The sequence below is a fragment of the Mirounga angustirostris genome, unplaced genomic scaffold (assembly GCF_029215605.1).
Source record: "Mirounga angustirostris isolate CCGP_5_RB_7025 unplaced genomic scaffold, mMirAng1.0.hap1 SCAF_17, whole genome shotgun sequence".
Taxonomy (NCBI): Eukaryota; Metazoa; Chordata; class Mammalia; order Carnivora; family Phocidae; genus Mirounga; species Mirounga angustirostris.
Window position 1 is genome coordinate 31,171,556 of NW_026991725.1, and position 21,225 is coordinate 31,192,780.

General features: G+C 45.0%; 2 protein-coding genes, 1 non-coding gene and 1 pseudogene across 14 annotated transcripts in view; 3 read left to right on the forward strand and 1 right to left on the reverse strand.

The window, feature by feature from the left end:
* The window catches only part of EFCAB3 (EF-hand calcium binding domain 3), a 107,861-nt gene extending 103,407 nt beyond the window's left edge, over positions 1-4,454 (forward strand). Inside the window, exon 38 of the mRNA XM_064583060.1 lies at positions 1,218-4,454. Coding sequence (XP_064439130.1) covers positions 1,218-1,544 — 327 coding nt within the window. The 3' untranslated portion in view covers positions 1,545-4,454. The remainder of the gene's footprint in view (positions 1-1,217) is intronic.
* Positions 4,455-6,021: 1,567 nt separating this feature from the next.
* METTL2A (methyltransferase 2A, tRNA N3-cytidine) overlaps positions 6,022-21,225 on the forward strand; it is a 39,241-nt gene continuing 24,037 nt past the window's right edge. For 3 of the 12 annotated variants that reach the window (XR_010408656.1, XR_010408657.1, XM_064583075.1), the window contains exons 1-8: positions 6,027-6,187; positions 6,394-6,485; positions 8,142-8,500; positions 10,468-10,517; positions 10,807-10,867; positions 13,030-13,169; positions 15,315-15,421; positions 17,048-17,113. Coding sequence is in view for 7 of the 12 variants with exons in the window: in XM_064583075.1 (XP_064439145.1) it covers positions 6,078-6,187; positions 6,394-6,485; positions 8,142-8,500; positions 10,468-10,517; positions 10,807-10,867; positions 13,030-13,169; positions 15,315-15,421; positions 17,048-17,113 (985 nt within the window). In the remaining 5 variants the exon portion in view is untranslated. The other 9 variants (XR_010408655.1, XM_064583074.1, XR_010408658.1 and 6 more) reach the window with 7 other exon arrangements.
* LOC123840834 (ATP synthase F(0) complex subunit C2, mitochondrial-like) lies at positions 8,682-10,458 on the forward strand (annotated as a pseudogene).
* LOC123840836 (small nucleolar RNA SNORA67) lies at positions 20,262-20,406 on the reverse strand. Its single transcript, XR_006790111.1, has one exon. It is a non-coding gene; the product is annotated as a small nucleolar RNA SNORA67 (small nucleolar RNA).

Sequence of the window (21,225 nt, forward strand, 5' to 3'; positions counted from 1 at the left end):
CCAACTGTGGCTACTCTTGTTCTCCTGAAGATTTTTCAAATCCATCCCCTTCATCCTACCACTACTGCCTTAACTGAGGCCCTCATTCGGTCTTGCCTGGACAACACACTCCAACCTCCTATCCCTGCCTCACAGCTGCTCCCCTCCACCCATTCTCCACGCAGCTGCTAATGATCTATTGTGAAGGTGTAGCTATATCCCTGTCCTGCTTGCAAATGAATCTTTCCCTCTCAACAATGGCAGGATTTCTCAACTATATTTTCTGCTCCACACACTGAGATTTGTCTCACTTCCATCAGAAATAGTGGCTTACAGGGGCGCCTGAGCGGCTCAGATGGTTAAGCCTCTGCCTTCGGCTCAGGTCATGATCCCAGGGTTCTGGGATGGAGCCCTACATTGGGCTCCTGGCTCAGCAGGGAGCCTGCTTCTCCCTCTCTCTCTGCTCTCCGCCTGCTCATTCTCTCTCTCTCCTTCTGTATCTCTGTGTCTCAGATGAATAAATAAAATCTTTAAAAAATAAATAAATAAATAAGAATGCTTTAAAAGAAAGAAAGAAAGAAAGAAAGAAAGAAAGAAAGAAAGAGAGAAAAGAAGTAGTGACTTACTACAGCTTGATTTTCACTGAGTAAAGGGCTCTCTCAGCCTCACTGAGATCAAATCTAAGGGCCCCTACAGCAGACAACATTTTGCCTGCCTTACCTGCATCATTCCTTCCCTCTCACTTTCAAAACTCGACATTTTAGCACTACCAACATGCAGGTGCCTCCTACCAACTCCAGAGGCTTATTACCTTTGCCTTTGTTTATGCTCTCTCCTTTCCCTGTAACACCTTCCCATTACCACTGACTCCCTCAATCCGGTTAAATCCTCGAGGAACTACTCAGCATCTTCTCTCTCCCTGCCCTAGGCTGGATTGAGTGCCATCCTTGGCACTCCTTTTATCTCCAGAGACTATCTCCATCCCACATTTCCTCCTTGGTTTAGTTTATTGTGTTTTTAATATTGTCATAAATGTCTTATCTCATTATTCCCAAATCATACATTTTGATTGTCCATCAACTCCTAACTCACATGTCCTCTAGAGGTTCCACCCAATGGATAAACTCGGTGATTTTCACCTAGCCTGGGAATGTAACTCTTGGGATGTCTAGAATTGTGGTTCATAAGTCAAAGATATGTTAAGCTAACTACTGCAAATGTCTGTTCTCTCACTGCAGGTGAAGAGAGCTACTGATGCCTATAACTTGGGAATTGCCCTTGAGCACCGGAAAGACATGCTAAACCTCTGGCGGAAGATCCGAGGGGATCTGATTGGAATAGACACTAAAAATGAGTCCTTTTATGACACCTTTTCTACCTATACATGGTCCTGGAATGTTTGCCAAGAATTACTTTCACCGAAGGACTTAAGGTTATATGATGCCTACATGAATAGGAATACCTTCCACAACCCTGTATTCTCTTCTTCCTCGGATATCAGTGAGTGTGACACAGAGACAGGAAGAAAAAGAAAACGGAAAGGTTTCAAAGGGTTTCGACAATGAAATTTCTACATTTTCTAAACAGCTCATTGCAAACTACTTTTTCATAGATATCAAAATTATGGTTTCTTGCTTTTGTCTAGTACATTCTTAGCAGCTGGAAATGTTGACATCTTTTGGATTCTGACCAGTAAAAAAGTTTTAAGTCCTAATGTGGTTTCCCTTTCCTAATTCTGAACAAGTAACTAGAGGCCATGCGGTTATCTTCCCAGCAAATGGCTGCGCTCTGCTGCCCCCACCTGGCTCAAAAGTGCCTGGGCAGAAGGAGAAAAGCTGCACGTGGGCACTTACCTCAACACAGGGATGCCCCTCTGAGCCCCTGAGGGCTCTCTCAGCAATAAGCATCTGAGTTTATGAGTTTAAGTGACATTGGGTTTTTGATTATTTGCAAAAGAGGCCAGAGGCAGCAGATGACAATGATCTTTCAGTTCCAGGGAATAATATCACCATCTCCCAGGGAATCTTGATTAAATTTGGGTGTTCCTAAGGCTCCTTAGTCACACATCATAGGGCTGATCTCTTGAATCCCTCTTAAAAACAGTTGATCTCACCATTACACTTGTTGCTGTTGTTCTTTAGTGTATTTAATAAAGATGCGCAGGGCGCCTGGGTGGCTCAGATGGTTAAGCGTCTGCCTTTGGCTCAGGTCGTGATCCCGGGGTTCTGGGACTGAGCCCCATGTCAGGCTCCCTGATCAGCGGGGAGTCTGCTTCTCCCTCTGCCTCTGCCCCTCCCCGTTTGTGCTTTCTCTTGCTCACTCTCTCTTGCTCGCTCTGTCTCTCTCAAATAAACAAGATCTGGGGATGCCTGGGTGGCTCAGTCATTCAGCGTCTGCCTTTGGCTCAGGTCATGATCCCAGGGTCCTGGGATAGAGCCCCGCATCGGGCTCCTTGCTCAGCAGGGAGCCTGCTTCTCCCTCTGCCTGCAGCTCCCCCTGCTTGTGCTCTCTCTCTCCCCCTCGCCGCCCCATCAAATAAATAACTAAAATCTTTTCAAAAATAAATAAATAAAATCTTAAAAAAAAAAAAAAAGTACCTTATAGACATGACCACTCTTCCTACCCAAAAAACAAGATTTAAGGTTTGACAGATTTTTTTTGGTATGGCTATGACTGTAATAGGCAATCTAAGAAATGTAATTTGGATGCCAAAATATTAAAATTCCTGGGATATTTTCTTGGATCAATGGGATAACAGGAGAGAATATTTTTAAGTATATCTGTTCTGGAAAATCTAAAATGTATAGTAATACAGTCTATCAATCTGTCCCACACTGTGGTTGACAGTAGAAACTAGCATCTTGCAGATGAAATACAGTATAGCAACAGGTATTCAGCCATTCATTCAACAATTATTTATTGAGTTGCATAATGTGTGCTGGCCCGAGTTCTAGGACTTGGATATGTAACAGTGAATGAACAGTAAAATGCCCTGACCTCACAGCTGAGTAATGCAGCTAATTATAACCACTGACTCAGTACTTCCACTTCTAGAAATTATTTCTAAAGAAGTAATCATGAATATACAAATGATTTAGTTATAAAGATAATTATCATGTTGGATTTTTAATAGTAAGAAACTTAAAGTAGCCTAAATGTCCAGCAAATCATGATACAGCTCTATAAAACAATACCAGGGTCATTAAAACAATGTTAGAAAAGAACATTCAAGCAGGAGAATGATATTCACAAACTATTATCAACTTATAAAACAGGCTACAACTGCTCAGAGCCATGAGAAAACTTTACGGAGTTGTTCTAAAACCTAATTTTGATGGTAGTTGCACAAATATAGATTTTTATGAAAATGTATCCAACTGTACACTTAAGATGGATGAATTTAATTGTATGTAAACTAAACCTCAATGAAGCTGTGAAAAATAGGGGATAACGCAGTTCTGAAACTATTTTAATGTAAAGGTTACTTCTATAAGTCAATTAGAAAAAAAGACTGGAAAGATATAAACCAAAGTGTTTAATGGATTAAATTAAGGATGGAATGGGGTGGTTTCTTTTTTTCTTTTGTCTAAATGTTCTACAATAAACACATATTTATTTTGCAATAGGAAAAAAACCACAAAGTCTGTTTAAAGTTGTTAAACCAGCATATTCAATCCTCTAGGGCTGCTGCACGTTCCGTGAAACAAATTAGGACACCCTTCCCCCACCTTTCAGTTCCAGAGCACATGCTTACACAGACCAGAATTTCCACTGATCGGAACTGAAAGAAAGGCATGAAATAATTAACTACCCATGTCCCAGGTTGACACCCAAGGCAATAATCCAGACTGAGAGTTAACTTTTCCAGGCTTTGAAACCATGCCACCCAGCTAGAAAAGCTCTTGAGGCTCACCAGCAGAGGGACCCTTAGGTCCCCTGAAAAGTATTGCTGAAGCTACAGTCCAGTATATAGTCTGATACTACAAAGGACTCACAGCCATGTCTTCCCAATTTCTTCAGAAAAATGATTTTAGGTGCTCCCAAAGATGAAGAAAAATGAGTTGTACAGGTCAACCAAAGATAATTGTATAGAAATTAAGTTTAGGATACTTTTATCACATTTCATCAAAAGGGACCAAGTTGTTTGACATTTTCAATGACTAATTATTGGAACTAATATAATAAGTGACTTCAGGGGAAAACAGAGAGTGAGCTCTATGCAAGGAAATATGCGGTAGGACTGCTGACTAGGAGCGTTAATAGTTTTTGGTGTGGGGAGAAAAAAGCATGGGCAAGAGAGAACAAGATGCCAAGAATAAATATAAACCAACCACTACATCAAACAACTGGCCTTGAGAAAAGATAAAAATCCTTGTACTTGTTTTTTGGAAAGGAGGTTTTGTTCAAAATGTTTCAAAAGACCGTGAGAATGGCAAACGTGTTTTCGAATAAAGTACAAGTTCTTTATTATCTTATTTTTTCGATTCACTCACGTATTTTTCTTTGTGATTAGGGGAGGTTTAAGGCTTGTTCGTTCCCATTTCTTTTCTGAGAAAGATACAGAATCTCTCATAGCTCCCTTCAGTTTTGCCTATGGAAAGAATGTTCAATGAAGTAAATGATCACTAGTTACCAGTGGGCTATCTAGTACTGCACCACTTAAATAACTAATTAACCGTTACCTTAACTTCTTCCAAATGGTAGTCCTTACTCGCCTGGAACTCTTCTCAACTAAACCTTATTATCAACAGGATACTTTCTTCTAGATTATTTTGAGAATCAGTTTATAGTAATTGTCGAAACAGAAATGTAAGGCTGAAAATGTATTAATATAACAAACTATGTGTTGTATTACAGTCCTGATTGTGTGAACAAGCTCGGGTATGGATAATTCCAAGAAGTAGGTGGTTATAAATTATGTAATTATAGGGGCACCTGGGTGACTCAGTGCGTTAAGCATCTGCCTTCTGATCAGTAGGATCAAGCGGACTAGAGCTCCCTGCTCGGTGGGGAGCCTGCTTCTCCCTCTGCTGCTCCCCCTGCTTGTGTGCTCTCTCTCTCTCTCTCTCTCTCTCTCTGACAAAATCTTAAAAAAAAAAACAAAACATAGTTTAAAAATTATATAATTATATAAATTAACCTCATGTTCTCAGAATTCATTCCATATCCCCCTCCCCAGAAAAATAGTATTTTTTATTCTTTTTCATAGCTTTTCACACTACGAAAAGCCCACTACAGAAGCTGGAAAACTGCTTATTTCCTCAGCCCGCTTGCTCTCTTCCTCAAATTCTTCTGCCATCAGGTCTAAATGGAACTAGGCACCCTTAATTCTCAAAGTGATTCAAGATTTTTCCCGTCTTAAAACTTGAGGGAACCTGGGAAACCTGTTAGAGGACCCCAGCATAAAAAGGAGACTCAATCGTAATGTCTCCCACTCTTTTTTTTTTAAGATTAAAAAATATATATATTCATTTGAGACAGAGAGATACAGAAAGAGAGCATGAGCAGGGAGAGAGGCAGAAGCAGGCTCCCTGCTGAGCCAGGAGCCCGATCCCAGGACCCCGGCATCATGACATGAGCCGAAGGCAGATGCTTAACCATCTGAGCCCCAGGCGCCCCTTTTTTAAGATTTTATTTACTTATTTGTGAGAAAGAGAGCACGAGCACAAGCAGGAAGGAGAGCAGCAGGCGGAAGCAGGCTCCCCCCTGAGCAGGGAGCTCCATGTGGGACTCGATCCCAGGACCCTGGGATCATGACCTGAGCCGAAGGCAGACGCTTAACTCACTGAACCACCCAGGGATCCCTGTCTCCCACTTTCCTGCGGGCCTGCACCGCCACCGACCCCTTTTCCCGGGAGAGGAAAAGCCAGCTCAGAGAAATTCTGTGGGCGAGCGCTCCTTAACACCGAGAGCGCTGCCCCAACTTAGGGCCCGCCCCCATTGGGCGGAGCTCCAGCTCCAACCCAGACCGGGGCTTCAGAACTGCCCCGCCCCTTCTTGCTCTTTTCCCGCCCAGACCCCGCGACTTCCGGAAGGGGGAGTGGCCCCACAGGAAGTTTTCGCGTGTCGGAAAAGTAGGCATATCCGGCTCCGGTGTCATGGCCGGCCCCTATCCTGAGCGCGCTCCGGCTGTGGTCGGCGCGAAGAGGCAGCAGTTTGGAAGCAGGTTCCTGAACGATCCGGCGCGCGTCTTCCACCATAATGCCTGGTAACTGCCCTACCCTTCGTCCGGCCTCCGGCTTGTCCTCTGTCCCGCAGCCCCGTGCGCTCTGAGAAGCCCTGACCGCCGGCCACGAGTCGCGCTGCCCTGCTCGAGGCGCTCTCCTTCCACGGGAGAGGCGCTGCGTGGCCAGCGACGCAGCCTGCCCGCAGCTGGGACGTGAGGCCCCTAAGCTGCCCGTTTGATTTTCCCAGGGACAATGTGGAGTGGTCGGAAGAGCAGGCCGCGGCAGCGGAGAGGAAAGTCCGGGAGAACAGTACCCAGCGGGTGTGCCAGGAGAAGCAAGGTGCGCCTAGGTGGGCCCTCAGTGGTATCAGCAGCCAGCGTACTACTAGACGCGCTCTCCCGGAGAGGCCGCCAGACCGCCGAGAGCCTTTGTTACTGGACTGATCCCGAACTCCGGGGTAGCACGGGAGGGGAGGGGCTGAGTTAGGATGGAAAAGGGCTTCCCCCTAAAATCTTGTTAGGGCGAAGAGGGAGTTTGGGTTTTGGCTTTATTTGAGAGGGAGTAACAGTATCTTGATGTATTTCCTAGGGATTAATTTTTAGTACGTCGACTAGACCCATATTAATACGACTGGCTTGGTCGCGTGATCGACTTGGATGCTGTGCCTCGTCTATATGATTACCCTAGCTGAGGAAATGTTGTCATTGAAGCTAGATTCTAGCGATCAGATTCTAAGTATTGGGGGGGGGGGAGCTAATGACTGGTGAATTTTGTATCTTTTCCTTGTGTGATGGCTATGAGGATTTTAGGGCTTCTGCCAAGGAAAGCTGGGTGAAGAGGAGTGTAGGTAAGTCTGGCCAAAGAAAAAGAGACCTCTTCCGGAGAGGTGGATGATTTTACTGCAAAATATCTCTAGATACCAATACTAGGACTAGCTGAGCCTATGTGCTAGATGACAATTGAAAGTAGGACTAGAAATTGGGAGAGTAGTATCCCACAGTTCACTTTAACAGTAAGAAGATTCCAGTTACAAAGTATTCACCTTACATAGTTCGACAGAGACTAGATCAAAGCAAGTTAGAGTTGAAAGGGATTTTGAAAATCATATAGTCCAATATCCTCTTTTTACAGTTAAAGAAACTTGAACCACAGGACATTAAGTGCCTTACCCAGAGGTAAGCAGTTAGTTAGTAGTAGGAATGGTGGAACTAAAATCCAATTTCTTAGATTTTTTTTTTCTTTTCTACTACACTAGTTGAGGTCCTATATTGTCAAAGAGCAGAAAACTGTAGTCTAGTACTGCCCACTGCCTTGATCACCTTAAACTATAGTGGAAACAGTCTACCCTCCTTAAGTCTCTCCTGTCCTCTCTCATCAAAACTCTTCTCATCTGAAGACATTTTTCCCTCTTGTCAGCATTTCTCCTTTCCCGCCTTTGTCCCGTCTTTAGGATCTTTTAGTAGTATTGAATTCTTTCTTTGCTCCACATTCAATAAAGAACCACAGACAGAGGAGTATATTTAAAGAAGAGCTGTATGTGTCATTAACCATTGAGTTCACATAGGGAATGCCTGAAGAACCTGGGACATTTCACTTGTAAAAGAGAAGATTTAGAGGGGAAAATAACTGCCTTTAAATACAAAAGAATTGTTCTGTATGGCCCTAAGAAATAGTAGGACTTTTTGACCAGAAGACAGATTTTTTTGCTTAATGTTAGAATTTTTTTTTTCCTTAATGTTAGAATTTTCTAATTAGCTAAGAGCCACCTGAAGATGTAGGTGGAGAATTGGTAATAAGTTCCCTGGTAGAAGTTCCTCCCTAGAAGGACAAGACACAGGGAATTCAGGTAGGGTAGGTGGACTGCCAGAATTCCAGCTCTACTTGAGGATACTTTTAGTATAAAGTGACATTTGGTGAAGCAGGATGACATTTGACATTAGGGACACATAAAATATTGAGAGATTGAGAGTTTTCTTAATTCTTTAATATTTACAGTTGATTATGAAGTCAATGCCTACAAATACTGGAATGAGTTCTACAAAATCCACGAAAACAGGTTTTTCAAGGATAGACATTGGCTTTTCACTGAATTCCCAGAGTTGGCACCTAGCCCGGACCAAAATGACTTTAATGATTGGCTCTCAGAGAACAAGAGGAGTGAAGTACCTGAAGGTAGGAGCAAGGAGGACGGACCTGGTTTAAAGATAGAAGAACAGCACATGTGTTCTTCAGATAGCCTTGGACATAAAACACAGATGCCTCCTGTGGAAGGAGATGTAACTCAGAAACTCAGCCGCCTGGAAATCTGTGCTGATGAGTTCCCTGGATCCTCGGCCACCTACAGAATACTCGAGGTAACCCCCCTCAGTTGTCCTGAGAGTGGGGTTAACGGGGCTGTTTTATTATACACATGGGTGGCACCGAGAGGCTGACCGCAGAAGTGATTATGTGTGAAGAAGCTGACTAGACTTGACTCTTATGTTGGCCTAGAAAACCTCCATTTTTGAACTAATGATATGTCCTCAATTCAGACCAGATAATCCGGTGGTCGTGGCAAAGAAAGAGAGATCACCTGAGGTGCTACCTGGGGACATCCTATTGCCTCTGCACGTTGTAGGATCTGCTGTACCTGCCACCTGCAAGAGTCCCAAGTCACAGGACAAATTCTTTTACTTCTCTTGTAACATTAGATAGGGGTGGGGTGGGGGGACGTCAGTCGCGATGGTGCCTGCTTCTCAGGCTTGGGAGAGTTCTTGTCTTCCTAGTTTGGGTGGTGTTGCGGAGGCAAGACTACCCCCAGAAACGTGTCTAGGTGGGTACCGTAATGCAGATTGAGAAGCGGTGACTGTACACTCGGCTGGAAGCTGATTAGCCTTGGGGTTGAGTCCTCCAGCCTGACCTTGTTACTAGTCCCTTCCCCTCCCCAAGCAGAAGGGGACTTCTGCCTCTCTGTCTGCCTCATGGTAGTTATGAGAATGACATATATTGAGATAACGACGTAAAATGGCTAAAAACAGTGCCTGGCATGTAGCAAGCCCTTAGTAAATGGTCACTGTCTTTTTTGGGTTTGGGGATTTTTTTATTTTGTTTTTAATTTATTATTTTAGGGAGAGCGCGCATGTGAGAGCAGGGGGAGGAGCAGAGGGCTAGGGAAAGGGAGGTAATCTCTAGCAGACTCTGCACTGAGCACAGAGCCTGACGCAGAGCTCGATCCCTTGACCCCAAGATCATGGCCTGAGCCGAAACCAAGAGTCAGACGCCCAACCCCAAAGGGTCACTGTTATTAGCACACCCAGCACCGTGTTTAGGACAGTGGAATCCATGGTCCCCTTTTCATGAATTTTTCTGCAGGTTTCCAATAATGATACAGTGCAGTTCAGTAAGAGACTGTTTCATCTGCCCTGTCTTCCCTGCACGGGAGCAGCTCTCCTGCCACAGCCCCTCATCCCCTGACAATGTGCACCTGTGCAGAGTTCGTCTCCACCCCCTGCTCGGTCAGGAGCCCCTCCCAGCTGTTGAGCCGATCACTGCAGCGATGCTAAAACCACCCGAGACGTGACAGCTGAGAGCCTCCGCAGCTTGGCAGCCCCACGGCCCCTCCCCTCACTTATTACTAGCTGCAGCTTCCGAACCAGTCCCATTTCAAGGGATATCGACACAGCCAAGTTCACCGGGGCTGGGGCTGCCGCCGTCGGTGTGGCTGGCTCTGGGGCGGGCATTGGGACTGTGTTTGGGAGCCTCATCACTGGTCATGCCAGGAATCCCCCCCTCTTTGAGGCAACAACTCTTCTACGCCCTTCTGGGCTCTGCTCTCTCAGGGGCCATGGGGCTCTTTGGGCTGATGGTGGCCTTTCTCATTCTCTTTGTCATGGGCAGGAGCTGTCTCCACCTCCCATAGGTCTTTCTCCCGTGTCTCGTCTGCCCTGTATGTTCCTTTTCCTGTACCTCCTCAGGCAGCCTAGGGAAAGTGGTTGGCTCAGGGTTTGACCGAGGGAAGACAAATAAGTACTGTATTAATGAGAAAAAAAATATTTCATCTCTAGGACCATTTGCTAAAACTCAAAAAGTAAAAGCAATCCATGCCCTTTTTTCCACACCAGCTTCCTTCTGCTGTCGAGAATCCAATGCTCTTGTCTTTTATGGCTACCTCTTTTAGACTTCCTGAGGTCAAGGTTGGGGAATGTCGTGGCTACTATTTAGCTCTGGTCACTGCACCTTCCCTACTAATACAATTAAGCAAGATTATTGTTGATTATTTATCTAGCTCTAGGGAATTGATTCCTTGAAAGCCGTGTAACTAAAAGTTCTTTTCTGTCCGCAGGTTGGTTGTGGTGTGGGAAACACAGTCTTTCCGATTTTACAAACTAACAGGTAAGTGTGTTGTAAACTTTACCTATAGGATAGCAAAGAGGAGAAGGGGGTGTGTTGTTTCTCAGAACTTACTTCAACAAACTGGGAATAATGGTTATTGGGAACCATGGGTGACAAGATGTCGATTTCTGTGTTATCTTTGTCATCAGGGAAATTGGTGAGTTTCAAAACCTGCTCCACTGCCAATATACGGGGCCTCCGGTATTTTAAGTTTGCTACACAGGAAAGAGAACGGACATAATTCAGTTGACAGTCTTAGTTGTTCTACTGTTTTTTCTGCCCGTTTCAGAGATCCGGGACTTTTTGTTTACTGTTGTGATTTTTCTTCCACGGCTGTAGAACTGGTCCAGGTAAGTGCATTGGGTCCTATCTGTAATTTTCACTGATTAAAGGGGAAAGGTCTCTAGCAAATTTCTATTATTCTTATGTGGTCTGAAAGTAAAAGACTTGCTGGAACAGCCCGAGTAGAGGAAAGAACCGAGCATGAACGTGGAACCTGTCACTGGCCAGTTGTGGAACTTTGGGCAAGTCTCCTGCCCTCTCCAAACGTAGGTTTTAAGGATTAAAATGAGAAGATTGTTTCTAGTCGGGGTTCTTTGAGTTACAAGTCACAGACACACCCAGACAAACTCATTCAGTGAAAGAAGGTCATAGAACCCAAGGGCATAAAGTGTAGCCAAGGCACTCAGCCCCGAAAAGGTGGCAGATGCCAAGGGCAGTTGGCTCCTGGTGAGCCGTTTCCACTCCTTCCTCCTCCTGTCACAATACTTCCCTCAAGCTCATGGTTTCCTATCGCATAGCCCAGAGCCGTTTGCCCTTTGTTTTCCTCTTTACCAGCTTTCTGTAATAGGTTGGTCTCATGACACCAACGTGCTTGCCCCCTTACATGTCCACCCTGTTCAGGCATTCTCAGAACCTCACCAGAATGACTTGTCCTGATTCCAAAGTCCCTAGAAAGAGTCTGGTTGACCTGGCCCAGCTGATAATCTACTTGCTGTGTTTGAATTAGCTGTGGCCAATGAGGAACAAAGTCACATTTTTGGAGAAGAGAGATACAGAAAGAGAAATTACCCTAAAATGTGTTGGTTACAGTCATGTCTAATGCTCCTAGCATAGGAGGTCTGGAATTGGCAATTCGTGTCTTTCTGGAGTGTTACTTTTATGGATGTAGACCAGGTGAATATTGAGCTTTTCTTTAGTTAATTTTATTTATTTTTTTCTTTGGTTAATTTTATGACAATAAAATATAAAGTTAAATTTTCCACATTTAATACATTTTCCTGGAGAATTCTGTGATCGGTGTAATATGCTATAGTTGGGTTGGGAGTTGTTTTTTGTTTTGTTTTTTTTTAAAGATTTTATTTATTTATTTGAGAGAGAGAGAATGAGAGAGAGCACATGGGGAGGGGGGGTCAGAGGGAGAAGCAGACTCCCTGCCGAGCAGGGAGCCCGATGTGGGACTCGATCCCGGGACTCCAGGATCATGACCTGAGCCGAAGGCAGTCGCTTAACCAGCTGAGCCACCCAGGCGCCCGGGAGTTGTTTTAAATCATGATTTTAAATGTCAGTATGTTTTCTCTCTCTCCTGATGAGATTTTTCTTTTTGCTTGTGGTCATTTACCTTCCTGATCACTTTCCAGTCCTCAAATCTAACTTTATGCATTAGAGTAAAGAATAAAAGTAGAAGAATCAAGAACATTCCTTTTTTTTTTTTTTTTTTTTTTAAGAGAAGGCGAGTGTGTGTGTGAGGGGGGGCTGTGGGGGGCGGGGGGGCAAAGGAAGAGAGAGAATCCTAAGCAGGCACCACGCCAGGCATGGAGCCCAACGCAGGGTCGATCTCACAATGCTGAGATAATGACCTGAGCTGAAATCAAGAGTCAGATGTTTAACTAACTGAGCCGCCCAGGCACCCCCCCAACATTCATTTTATTTAAAAAAAAATTTTTTTTTTTTTTTTTTTAAATTTAAGTAAGCTCTACCCTCAACATGGGGCTTGTACTCCCGACCCTGAGATCAAGAGTCACGTGCTCTACCGACTGAGCCAGCCAGGCACCTTCAAAACAGTCCGTTTTAAAAGTACCAGTTGGGGGGTGCCTGGGTGTCTCAGTGGGTTAAGCGTCTGCCTTTGGCTCAGGTCACGATCCCAGGGTCCCAGGCTTGAGTTCCACGGCAGGGTCCCTGCCCAGTGGGGAGTCTGCTTCTCCTTCTCCCTCTACCCCTCTTCCCTGCTCATGCTCTCTCTCTCGCGTGCACTCTCTCTCTCTCAAATAAATGAATAAAATCTTTAAAAAAAAAAAAAAAGTTAAAAAATAGATAAATAAGAATACCAGTTGGATTCTGCAGGCTTGTCCCTGGAATTGTTGGACGTTCTTAGGCTTTGAGTAAGAAGGCGTGCGTCTTGATGAGAGCGATAGCCCTCAGCAGCCGGAGCAGCGGTTACACTTAAAGCAAGATTAGCTTTCCTCCGGGCTGTGTGAACGTTTTCTAACCTATGTGTCTCAACTGTCTGCAGACAGATTCAGCATACGATCCTTGTCGGTGCTTTGCCTTTGTCCACGATCTGTGTGATGAAGATACGAGTTACCCAGTGCCCGGGGAGAGCCTCGACATCATCATCCTCATATTTGTTCTTTCGGCCGTTGTTCCAGACAAGTAAGTTTTAGGTCCCCTAGCCAGTAGTGTCACAGAACAAAGCTTGGGTCAGGGACCTTGATACCAGGGTTGGACCCTAAGTAAGCAGGATGATCTGAAAGGCTGGGAAAAGCCATTCTGTCAAAGTGATACAAGTGTCTCAACCCTTTTCCTAAACATTTTTGCCTCTAAACCTCTGTCTGTTGGCTGCAGCGGTTGGTTCTTCTTTTCGGTGCTATGGTTGAGCATCCCCGGGGGATGGGAGAGCAGCGTTACTGGGTGTGGGGAGGGACCCCTGCTGATAATCGCAGCCCGCTGTTTTAGAACCCCAGCTGTTAGTACCTGCCCCCTCATTGGGCTTTTTAGTTTACTTTAAGATGTTATTTTTAAGGGACACCTGGGTGGCTCAGTCTTTTAAGCATCTGCCTTCGGCTCAGGTCATGATCCCGGGGTCCTAGGATCGAGCCCCACATCGGGCTCCCTGCTCAGCGGGGAGTCTGCTTCTCCCTCTGCCTCCCCCCTCCCCCGCCCCACCCCTGCTTGTGCTGTCTCTGTCGCTCACACTCTCTCTCAAATAAATAAAATCTTTAAAAAATAAGTAAATAAATCTCTAAGATGTTATTTTTAAGTAATTTGTACGCCCAGCATAGGGCTCAAACCCACAACCCCGAGATCAAGAGCCACACGCTCTCCCAACTGAGCCAGCTAGGTGCCCCTCATTGGGCTTTTTAAATGCTTTCGGTAAACCAGGCTTATTAACAACAGAATTTATAGTGAAGCTTAACGCGGGTGTTCCTTTATGTTTAAGTTCTTTGGAAAACTGCAGTACAGGGGAATTCCATAAAATCCATAAAATGCGGTTTAGGTGCCGAACCCTGCGAGATACTGGTAAGGTTCTTAGACGTGGGCAGCCAGCTGTCCTGATGAGATACTGTCCTCAGGAAGCAGCGTCAGCTAGAGACCCAGAGGAGCGAGCGATTGTCTCTGTCCCACATTTCCTTGAGGAGAGCACTGAGTCATCTGACCTGACAGGGATATTGTGAGCGTGCAGAAAGGCAGGTGCAAGGCAGCCCAAAAAGCCAGGCATGGTTCTAAACATTCATAACTGCAGAAGTCTCGGGGCACCTGGTTGGTTCAGTCAGTAGACCATGTGACTCTTGATCTCAGGGTTGTGAGTTCAAGCCCCGCGTTGGGGGTAGAGTTTGATTGATAGATAAAATATCAGTGGAAAGTTTAAATGCTACAAACTTAAAAACTGACGTGGACTGAAATAAAACACTAAAATTAAAAACTCTCAGGGTGCCTGGGTGGCTCAGTCGTTAAGCATCTGCCTTTGGCTCAGGTCATGATCCCAGGGTCCTGGGATCGAGCCCCGCATCACGTTCCCTGCTCCGCGGGAAGCCTGCTTCTCCCTCTCCCACTCCCCCTGCTTGTGTTCCCTCTCTCGCTGTGTCTCTCTCTGTCAAATAAATAAATAAAACCTTAAAAATAAATTAATTAATTAAATTAAATTAAATTAAAAACTCTCTATTCAGTGTTCAAGTAGACTTTGTAGCATTGATACTTCCAAGGTTAGTACAGGCGAAACCGGCACTAAGCCTGCGTGTGGGAAGTGCAGTCAGAAGGTAAAGCGCTCTGCCAGGGGCACCCATTTGCATTCTGACTCACCATGTAAACTGTAAGTGCTTGAGGTTTCGTCTTCATTTAACAAATGGAAAGGTACAGTCTCTGCCTTTAGAGCTCTCAGGCCTGGGGGCAGGCGGATGAGTCAGCTAACTAGTAGTCCTCACCGCAGGTTTTCAGGGCTGTGCTCCCAGAGCCCCAGAAGCACAGGACGGGTGGCTTCCCCATGAGGCCATCCCAGGAGGAGTAGGAAGTAAGCCAGACGCAGAGTATTTAAGTGGAGCCCTCCGGCAGAAGCGGATTATCCTCAGGCCTCCTCCTGGTGGAGGGAGTGGGTCAAAGCCACGGTCACGAGCAGACAGCAGAAGCACCTGAGAAGCTTGGGTATGTGCTCCCGTTCTCACTGAAGCAAGAGCAGAGGAGCTGAGATGTCGGGGTTCGTTTGTCAAGGTTAGGAAGTCCACTGGCTTTTCCAGGCGTGCTACAAGGAAAAGGAATCCTGTCCTTAAGGAGACCTGATCTTCATTCTGTGTTGCCCCGCAGGATGCAGAAGGCCATCAACAGGCTGAGCAGGCTTCTAAAGCCCGGAGGGATGATGCTTCTGCGAGATTATGGCCGCTATGACATGGCTCAACTTCGGTTTAAAAAAGGTATTTTGCTACTATTACCAAAGCAACAGTTTTGCCATCAGAATAGACCTAGAAGTCAGTGAAATCGAATAGAAACTCTAGAATTGTAGCTCCATATATAAAACTACTTAATACATGACAAGGGTGGTATGTTTTTGAAGATTTGTATAATCTAGGTATTTGGGAGATCTTTTAACCAAGACAGCTACCTTCAGAATAGCTACCTTGGTGGGGCTCCTGGGTGGCTCAGTCGTTAAGCGTCTGCCTTCGGCTCAGGTCATGATCCCAGGGTCCTGGGATCGAGCCCCACATCGGGCTCCCTGCTCGGCGGGAGGCCTGCTTCTTCCTCTCCCACTCCCCCTGCTTGTGTTCCCTCTCTCGCTGTGTCTCTCTCTGTCAAATAAATAAATAAAATCTTAAAAAAAAAAAATAGCTACCTTTGGAAAAAGATTTGATTACATAAGTAATTTTAAATGTGGCATGGCAAAAGATGCCATGAAAAATTTGAAAGACAAATAATTTCGGTGCCTAGAACAGATAAAGACTCAATTATTATCTCTGCTCTTCAAGGGCCTGTTGGTAAATTGATAAGGAGATCAGCAACCCACCCAAAAAAAGGGAAGGAAAATTTTAGAGTTGATTGACAGAAGGGCAAATCCAAATGGCCAAAACCAAACTTGAAGGTAACAAATCTTAGAGTGAGATAACCACTTCTTAAACCTACCACTGGCCATTTCAAAAAAGGAGATACACTTCTCCGTAGAAATAACAACCTGTTAATGGTGTTTGGGTTGTTTGGGGGTTTTTGTGTTATTTTTTAAGCGCACTGGTGTTATCTACTCAGTCTAACAGTCCTTTGGGGAATCACTCAAGAACTAGCATGTAATGTGTATGTAGGCAAAATCTTCGAAACAAAGTGAATGCCTCTGGAGAGGGGAGCATTGTGCCTGCCGCATGAGGTGGGCCCCACACTGGCAGTCCTGGCGGGGTTTCCATTCTGCATTCCCAGATGAGAAAAGCAGTGTGCAGGTGACTGTTTTAAACTTGATCGCACATACGAGAGTGGCTGGGGAGAAATAAGCAAAGTAAAGCAAGTAAGATTATATTGACATTCCAAAGGTGCAGAATCACCTACCAGGTTAGTAAATTGACATTAGGTCAGAGGGCTTGGCAGCTGAGGGGAGAGCGTCCATGATAAAAACAGCACGCGGGTTGTATTTGTGAGTGTGTGTGGATGCATGGAGAGACGTGGGAAGTGGTCCCAGTGGCTCAAGTTTTCTTCCCTTCAGCATAGCTAAAGTCCCTGTCTTTTGTTTATTTATTTTTGTTTTACAAAGAGTATGTGGTATTTATTGAATGAGGGAGGAGGGAAACACTGTTTGCAACAGGAAACAGCTCTAGAACAGAAGACTGAGGATCGCCCGTGTGATCAAACACTGCGGTTGATGGCGCCCCCGGGGCTGCTCGCTCCAAAGCACCACTCCTTCATAGCAGCGAAACTGCCAATTCCTGCAAGGTGCCCAGAGTAGCCAAGAAAGGCTTCTGTTCTCTGCCCAAGAAATCGGTATCACAATGCACATTTGATTGGCAGTGAAATTCAAAGAAGTACTTTAAAGTTTCTCTCATTTTTATCACATCGCTCCACAGGTCAGTGTCTGTCTGAAAATTTCTACGTGAGAGGTGACGGTACTAGAGTTTACTTCTTCACACAAGGTATGAAAACGCTCATCTTTGTGTACGCCAGTAGGCCCCCAAACACCAGCTCAGACGTTGCTCCGTGTACTCTCAGAAGTAAGACTGTTGGGCCCTCCCACCTGTGGGGGCCTTTGCCACCCTGCGCTCAGCTGCCCGGAACCCGTTCGCTGTTCTGCAGACAGGCTCCACTTACAGGAGCCTTCAGCCCTCCGCATGGCCCTCCTGCGGTCCGCTCTTCCTCCCAATCCCTTTGTCCAAAACAGGAGACCTGCCCCATTTTGCGGACACGACTGGTGTCACCCTGAAGGCTGGGTCACCCCGTAGGGGCCCCGGAGCCAGGCCCGTGCTCCCTGGCTCCGGCTGTAACCCAGAATGGCTCTCCTCTGCGGCCGGCCCTGCCCACGTGCCCACTGCCATTCCTGGGTCCTTTATTCTGTCACATACTTTTTTGAGCCTCTGGTGAAAGTGGAGGAATCTCTCCCCTAAAAAAGTGGCTTTGACATTACATTTATGTAGATTTTTGCACGTAATCTTAAGGTGTCCGTGAAGCCCTTCTTGAAAATTCCTCCCCGTCAGCCAACTCTTCAGCTCTCGCTCGGGATACCAAGCTGCCCTTCCCAGACGGTTCGGCTTCCCCCATTTAAATGTGAACTTGCCACTACCAAACTGTTACCACACTTATAAATAAACAGCACGGCTCCAGCCACTTAAAATATATAAATAAAAACAGTCTCACGGAGCCCCATGAAACATAGGAAGTGGTAGATCATGTTTTTTCTTCAGCGGAAAATATATAAACATCTCTTTTCCAAACCAGAGGAGCTGGATACGCTTTTCACTACTGCTGGACTGGAAAAGGTTCAAAACCTGGTGGATCGCCGATTGCAAGTGAACCGGGGGAAACAGCTGACAATGTACCGGGTTTGGATTCAGTGCAAATATCGCAAGCCTCTTCTGTCTGGTGCTGGCTGAGATGATGCTGATGCTCCTGACATGATAGGAGTTCATTGGAGTTTTTTAAAAAAGAACATATGCAAATGGTGTCTTGATCTTGGAAAGTTCAAGGATTCAGACTTGAACCTTGAACCTAGGACAGATTGCTTTTTATCAAGATTTTAATAATTGTCCTTCATATTTGTGAAGGCCTTTCATACATACTTTCCTCAAGTTTGTTTTGTTTCTTGTTTTGTTTTGTTTTGTTTCTTTTTTTTAAGTAGGCTCCATGCCCAGCATGGAGCCCAATGCCGGGCTTGAACTCAATGACCCTGAGATTAAGACCTCAGCTGAGTTCAAGAGTTGAATGCTTAACCAACTGAACCACCTAGGCGCCCCTTCCTCTGGTTTCTTTCTTTGAGATCTCAAAGGATCTTTCTTGCCATTTTGTAATTTATCATAACTGAAATGGTCATGGGAATCATGAATTTAAAGGCATCAAGAATTTGTTATATATGAATGTAAGAAATCAAGAAAAGTATTATATGTGTTAAAGTGTCGTTTGAGTTGCATTAAATTATTTCAGAGTTCAAATACCTAGGCTAGGCAGTTGGTACATACAAAGGTGAATACAAATTTTGTTCAGCAAGAAGCACATCAAGAAGAATCCTCTTTCTTTGGATGTTTACCTGATTCAAAAACACTGCTTTAAAGAGCATCACAACGAGTCCTTGTTATGTATTTATTTGGTCATGGTCTCCACTTAACTTTAGTTCTGTGGAATTTTAAGCACTGTTTCCCCTCTAAGTAACCTCTTTCTAAAAAATTAAAAGGATCTTGACTTTTAGCAAAATCGTTTCATTTTCTTTTTTTATTGTACCCTTAAATGTTTGACACAAAAGAAATTGAGAGAACTTTAAGAATTGAGAGAGAGAACAGGGGTGAGGGGGCTGGGGGAGGGGCAGAGGGAGAGAGAATCTCAAGCAGACTCCCTGCTGAGCTCAGAGCCCAACGTGGGGCTGGATCTTAAAACCCTGAGATCATGATCCGAGCCGAAATCAAGTCCGATGCTTAACTGACTGAGCTGCCCAGGTGCCCCTAATAATTTCAAATTTAAAGGAAAGTACCAATTACCAAGAATATTGCAAGAATAGTCCATTTTTTTCTGAATACTTTTTAAGAATAGGTTGCAAAGTGATGTCCCAACACTCCTGCATATTTTAATGCATAATTCTATAACTGAAGCTGTTCTAGATCACCAAATAAATCCATCAGAAATAAAAATTAACCTGAAAACACTACCATCCACAGATAACCAAATTTTCCCAGTGACCCCAATAATAATCTTCTATCAGCAGAAAAAAGTTGCACTTAGTAGTCCTGTCTCCATCTCCTGTAGTCTGGAACAATCCAGGTTTGTTTTAATGACCTTGACATTTGAAGATTACAGGCTGTTTTGCAGACTGTCCCTCAATTTGGGTTTGTGGATACTTTCTCATGGTTGGATTCCAGGTTACACATTTCTGGCAGGAGTATCAAGTGATGCTGTGCTCTTCCCATCCTGTCGGGATAACATGATTTTTGAGTCACCCTATTAGTGGTGATGTTAACCTTGATGACTTAATGGAGATGGTATCTGCTGGGTTTCTCCACTGAAAAGTTACTAATAAGCATCTTGTGGGGTTGTGCTTTGAAATCGGGTAAATAACCCATTCCTCATCAAACTAGTTTGGCATCTGTGTTGCAGTTTCTTGGCTGAATTACTATGATGGTAGCCTGTGTCTCCTAATCCTGCCATTCTTTCTACATTTATTGGTTGGCATTTTTAAAGGAAAGCTTGCTTTTTGTTTTTTCGTGTTTTTTTTTTTTGCCTCAAAAAGTGACATTTATTCAAGAAAAAAAAAATGACAAGATGTCCATCCCTTGGCTCCCTTCCAACCCGGGGTCTCGCTAGGTAGCAGGACAGCCCCGCAGATGAGGTTAGCGACATCGAGGGGTGTCTCCTCAATGGGGTGTTGTAGAAGGTCTTGATGTCTCAAAGAATCCTCTTGGCTTCTGTCATCATGTTAATAGCCACACCCTTATGGCCAAATCATCCCCCACGACCGATTCTGTGGATATAGTGTTCCCTGTTGGTGGGAAGGTCATAACTGACTAAAATAACCTGCTGCACATCAGTGTCTCTGGCCTAGGTCAGGGGAGGGGACAGAGTCTATGCAGAAGGGATGGAAGTGCGTGTAGGCAGCCAAAGGAAGACAAAGGAAAACAGACATCCCCTCTCCCCCAGCAACCTCAGGCATGCCAGATTTTATTCCAAGTTGCTACTACGAAAGCTTTCTTTTTTCTGTTCCTTTTCTTAATAGGGACTCATTTCTGTTTTATTAAATGATCATTATATATACTCTCATTCTTTTAGTACTCATGTTACCCCAGATTTGGCCAGTGGGGGCCCCTTCAGAGCTTCTGTGACCTTGTGACTCCCCGATGTTCTTTGAGCACTTCAAGCACAAGTTCCAGGCTCATCTTCCCATTTCTCTACCCCAGTTTGAATTTCCCCCAAGGAGTTCTGGTTTCTTTTAATGCAGAAAGGTGTTTAGAAACCAAGCTAAGTGTGCTCATTGCTTTTGGGGTGTTCCTGTTCCCAACCCCCCTCAGTGGACGGAGCTCAGGGATATTTGCACATATGTACACACATGCATATTTGCATCTATATTTTTATACTTAAACATGTATATTGAAAACCATCCGTTCAGATTAATGCCTTCAGTGCATCGCAGCACAAGATTTCTTCTAGTTGTTATTCTCTGTACTTGTAGATTCTTCTTCCAACGATCCCAAACTCCCATGACCCTCAATACGTTGGGCCAATGCCCTCATATATAACATTCCTCCTTTTGTCACCACTCACACATGGAGGGCCGCCTCACCTCTCAGGCTCTGACGCCCCACTCCAAGTTACTATCGCCACAGCTCCCTGCCTCGCACAGACACCTCCTCACCCTGCCGTGGGTCCAACACCCCCCCACACACACCACCCTTCCACTCTTGCACTAACAGCCACCTTGCTGAGCTTCATTAGTGAGTTGTAAAGGATGGGAGGGAGCCAGCTCCCCATCTCTTCCATTACACGGAATCTACCTAAGACTGTAAAAGATTGAGTCACTGAAATGGTATTTCCTGTATCTTTTGGAAGGAAG